Genomic DNA, 3900 nt, shown 5'->3' with positions numbered 1-3900 from the left:
GCTTGAGCCCAGGAGTTTGAGGTCGCTGTGAGCTAGGCTGACGCCACGGCACTCTAGCCCGGGCAACACAGTGAGACTCTGTCTCAAAAAAAAAACAAAAAAAAAGAAAAGGGAGGGGAAAGACTAAAGTAGACTGTAAGAGCAAGATATTTCTTTGATTGTGTACACACCATCCTTCACTTTGCTCATCCCCAATACTCATGATCGTCCACCCCAGTTTCTTCTTTTGTTTTTGGGTTTTTGTTTTTTTTTAAAGCAGAGTCCTGCTCTGTTGCCCAGGCTGGAGTACAGTGGGGTGATCATAGCTCACTGCAACTTGGAATTCTTGGGCTCAAGGGATCCTCTTTCCTCAGCCTCTTGAGTAGCTACAACTACAGATGGATGCCACCATGCCGGCTAACTTATTTTTCAAATTTTTTGTAGAGAGTAGAGACAGGGTCTCACTATGTTGCCCAGGCTAATCTTGAACTCCTGACCTCAAGTGATCCTCCTACCTTGGCCTCCCAAAGTGCTGGGATTACAGGCATGAGCCACCACACCCAGCCTTCAGTAGAAAATTCTGAACCCAGGTGTAGTATATATGGCAAATTATCAACCAAGATTGTCATCATATTGTGTTTAAGGAGACCACATGAATGGGGTCCCAAAGATAAAAGATGCAAGATTCAGGATGGAAAATTCTCAGGGGGAGCCAAACAGTATTCCTCTGAACCAATGACTTACCTGGATGGAATGCCACTGCCAAATCTGGACGGGCTATCTGCCCAGTCTCTACCTGCTGCTCCCAGAAGTCATGATAGAGGTCCCTGTGGCCACTAAGCTGAACTGTGCCAGGTTCCAGGGGTGAAGTTGAGGTGCTCTGTGAAAAGCCAGTAGCCACGTCTACACCCACCATGATCACACGGAGTCCAAGGTGTCCAGGAAACATGTAGCCAAGCTCATCATAGTCCCCAGGGCGAGCAAGAAATGTCTCCACATGGGAAGCACCGATCACATGTACTGCGCTTCCCCCAGTCTTCCTAACATCTATCCCGAAGGCCCTAAGCCCTAGGCCCACTGTCAAGGGCCTTGATAGGGCATCTGTCAGTAGCCGCTTCAAAGATCCCTGCAGGGTATCTGGGTCTGGCCTTGGCCGTCCTACACTGGCCCATAGGGTGGTCATGGCATGACTACCTAGCACAGCATCCAGTGTAGCATCTAGCTGTGACCCTTTCATAGAAAACCAGGTGTCCCAGTCTTGTACGACTTCACCTGGCCATGGCCAAGGTCCTGAGGGTAGGACAAAATCACCTGCAGGAAAGAAGGAATAAGAAGTAACCTAATCTTAATCATCAGGGAAATGCAAATTAAAATCACAATGAGATACCACCTTACCCGTCAGAATGGCCATTATTAAAAAGTCAAAAAACAGATGTTGGCATGGATGCAGTAAAAAGGAAATGCTTATACATTGTTGGTGGGAATGTAAACTAGTACAACCTCTATGGAAAACAGTATGGAGATTTCTCAAAGAACTCAAAGTAAACCTACCATTTGATCTAGCAATCCCACTACTGGGTATCTAAGGAAGTCATTTTATAAAAATGATACCTACACCCAAATGTTTATTGTAGTACAATTCACAATTGCAAAGATACAGAATGAACCTAAGTGCCTACCAACTGAGGAGTGGATAAAGAAAATGTAGTGTATATATTAATATACACCATGGAGTACTACTCAGCCATAAAAAGGAATGAAATAATGTCTTTTGCAGCAAGTTGGATGGAACTATAGACCATTATTCTATGTGAATTATCTCAGGAATGGAAAAACAAATACCACATGTTCTCTCTTATAAGTGGAAGCTAAACAAGGGGTATATATGGTCATAAAGTGATGTAATAGACATTGAAAACTAAAAAGGGTAGAGGGTGAGAGGGGCATGAGGAATAAAAATCTGCCTATTGAGTACAATGTACACTCTTCTGGTGATGGGTACACTGAAAGCTCTGACTTCAGCATTATATAATTTATCCATGTAATGAAAAACACTTGTATCCCCTATATCTATCAGGAAAAAAAAAAAAAAAAGGTAATGTAATCCTTTCCTGGCTTCAAAATTCCCTTCTCACTAATGATCTATATTCCCTCTATGTTCACTCTGCCAACCAGTGACCAGGAGTGCCCCATTCCTTGCCCCAGGTTCCTCTTTTTTCATGACAATACATTTTCATATATTCCTTCAAGTACAACCAACTATGACCATTATAGCAAAGTTTCCCAATACTACCACTCCACCTGTGACCAGAAGCCATTCCATGAGACGGTCCACAGCCACAAGACGAAGCTCTTGACAAACCCTCCTGTGTGCTGGCCAATCTGACTTCTGGCACTCTGGACCACAGTAATAGACATTTCTGCACCTGAGAGAATGAGTCACAGGAATAGATGTTGTATACATAAAGGTGATTGGGGGTGTCTGGGAAAGGGACTGATATTCCTATACCTAGGAAGAAAGATCAGTGAATGGGTCAGGAAGGTAGGGAAAGGAATGATACAACAAATTTGGATACTGCATTTGGCAGAAGAGGCAGGAGATAGTTGGAAATATAATTATTCTCCCAGACAAAGTGACAGAGTGACAATCTCTATCTATCTGGAACATCTCACTTTTTATATCTCTTTTAAAACAAAACAAAACACCAGGAGTTTGTAGCTGCCCTGTCATCACAGGTATAGTTCAACCCCAACCTTCTTAAAGCAGATGTGGTCTGACTCTTTGAGTACTCAAGAAAAGGGAGACACAGAGGATTGTATTGTGGTCTCTTGTCTCACTTCCCTGTGACACCAAAAATAAGCAGGATTAGAACCCTGTTATGATCACTCTGTAGTCCGGATGATACAAAATGAGGAAAGAGCCTTAAGTTTATTAGAAACCTTTCAGACCTTTCCTTTTGGAATGAGGTCTTAGTACAGGGTCATTTCTGAATGTCTCCCCATTACCCACCCCACGAGTCACCTTTTGCAGTGCCGGAGGACCTTGGAGTCTGAAAGGCCACTAGGGAGTGCTCTACAGTGAGCACAGAATCGGAATGTGTCCTCCATCCTCTGGAACATTTCTTGAGGACATCGAAATCCAAAGCCTGATACAGGGATACCCCCATCTACCACCAGCCTGCAGAAACAGCAGGCAGAAGAAAAGGCAATAAGGAAAAGAATATTTCCAAAATCTCTCACGTCCCCCATCTTACTTCCTATACCACCTACTCCTATGTCTCCTACCGATACCATTTCTCACTTAAGCCAATTATTTCTATAGTAATAAAACTGGCAAAAGTTAGGATATGAAAATCCCTCACTGCAAATATCCCATATTGCCCAAATTATATTCCCTTTCTACCTTCTGAAATCACTTCTACCAAATACAATATATCCCTCTTCCATAAAGCTGGTCACTCACTTGTATTCTTCATAGCTTTTCATGTTCAGCTTTTGAAGGATCAGCTGGGATAGGCCAGGAACATTGTTCTCCAAGGATACGAAGCCAAGTGCATCAATGCTAGGGCCAGGTTTTGAGGGGGTCAGAGGCACAGGGGTCACAACTGTGGGTGGGGTCACAGGCACAGGAGCCACAGATGAGGGGAGTTTCTTGTGCCTTCGTTGCCGCGACCGTGGAGCCATGGCCTGTCCAATGATACCTGGAGACTATAGGCAGAACAGATATGGAATGGAATTTTATAAGCTGGACACATAGTATTTTCATATGCTTGACTTTCACTTCTCCTTCTGGTCTCTCAGACCACAGGCAGCTGTGAAAAATAGAGGAGAAATAATTATATATGAATATAATTTATACATATATGTGTTACATATGAAGTTCTATACATAATATAGTAACATGTAAGTAAATGCATGAAA

General features: G+C 43.2%; 1 protein-coding gene across 1 annotated transcript; it reads right to left on the bottom strand.

The window, feature by feature from the left end:
- Positions 1-537: 537 nt before the first annotated feature.
- On the bottom strand, positions 538-3682 carry LOC105825491 (putative protein MSS51 homolog, mitochondrial). Its single transcript, XM_012663297.1, has 4 exons — positions 3443-3682; positions 3002-3157; positions 2281-2405; positions 538-1290 (listed from the first exon to the last, which is right to left on the bottom strand). The coding sequence occupies exons 1-4, from the start codon at positions 3661-3663 to the stop codon at positions 608-610; spliced, it is 1185 nt and encodes a 394-aa protein (XP_012518751.1). The 5' UTR covers positions 3664-3682; the 3' UTR covers positions 538-607.
- Between the last annotated feature and the right edge of the window lie 218 nt (positions 3683-3900).

This window comes from Propithecus coquereli, unplaced genomic scaffold (assembly GCF_000956105.1).
Source record: "Propithecus coquereli isolate 6110/MARCELLA unplaced genomic scaffold, Pcoq_1.0 Scaffold80, whole genome shotgun sequence".
NCBI classification, from domain to species: Eukaryota; Metazoa; Chordata; class Mammalia; order Primates; family Indriidae; genus Propithecus; species Propithecus coquereli.
Note: the sequence above shows the minus strand (reverse complement) of the source record. Positions and strands in the feature narration are given on the sequence as shown.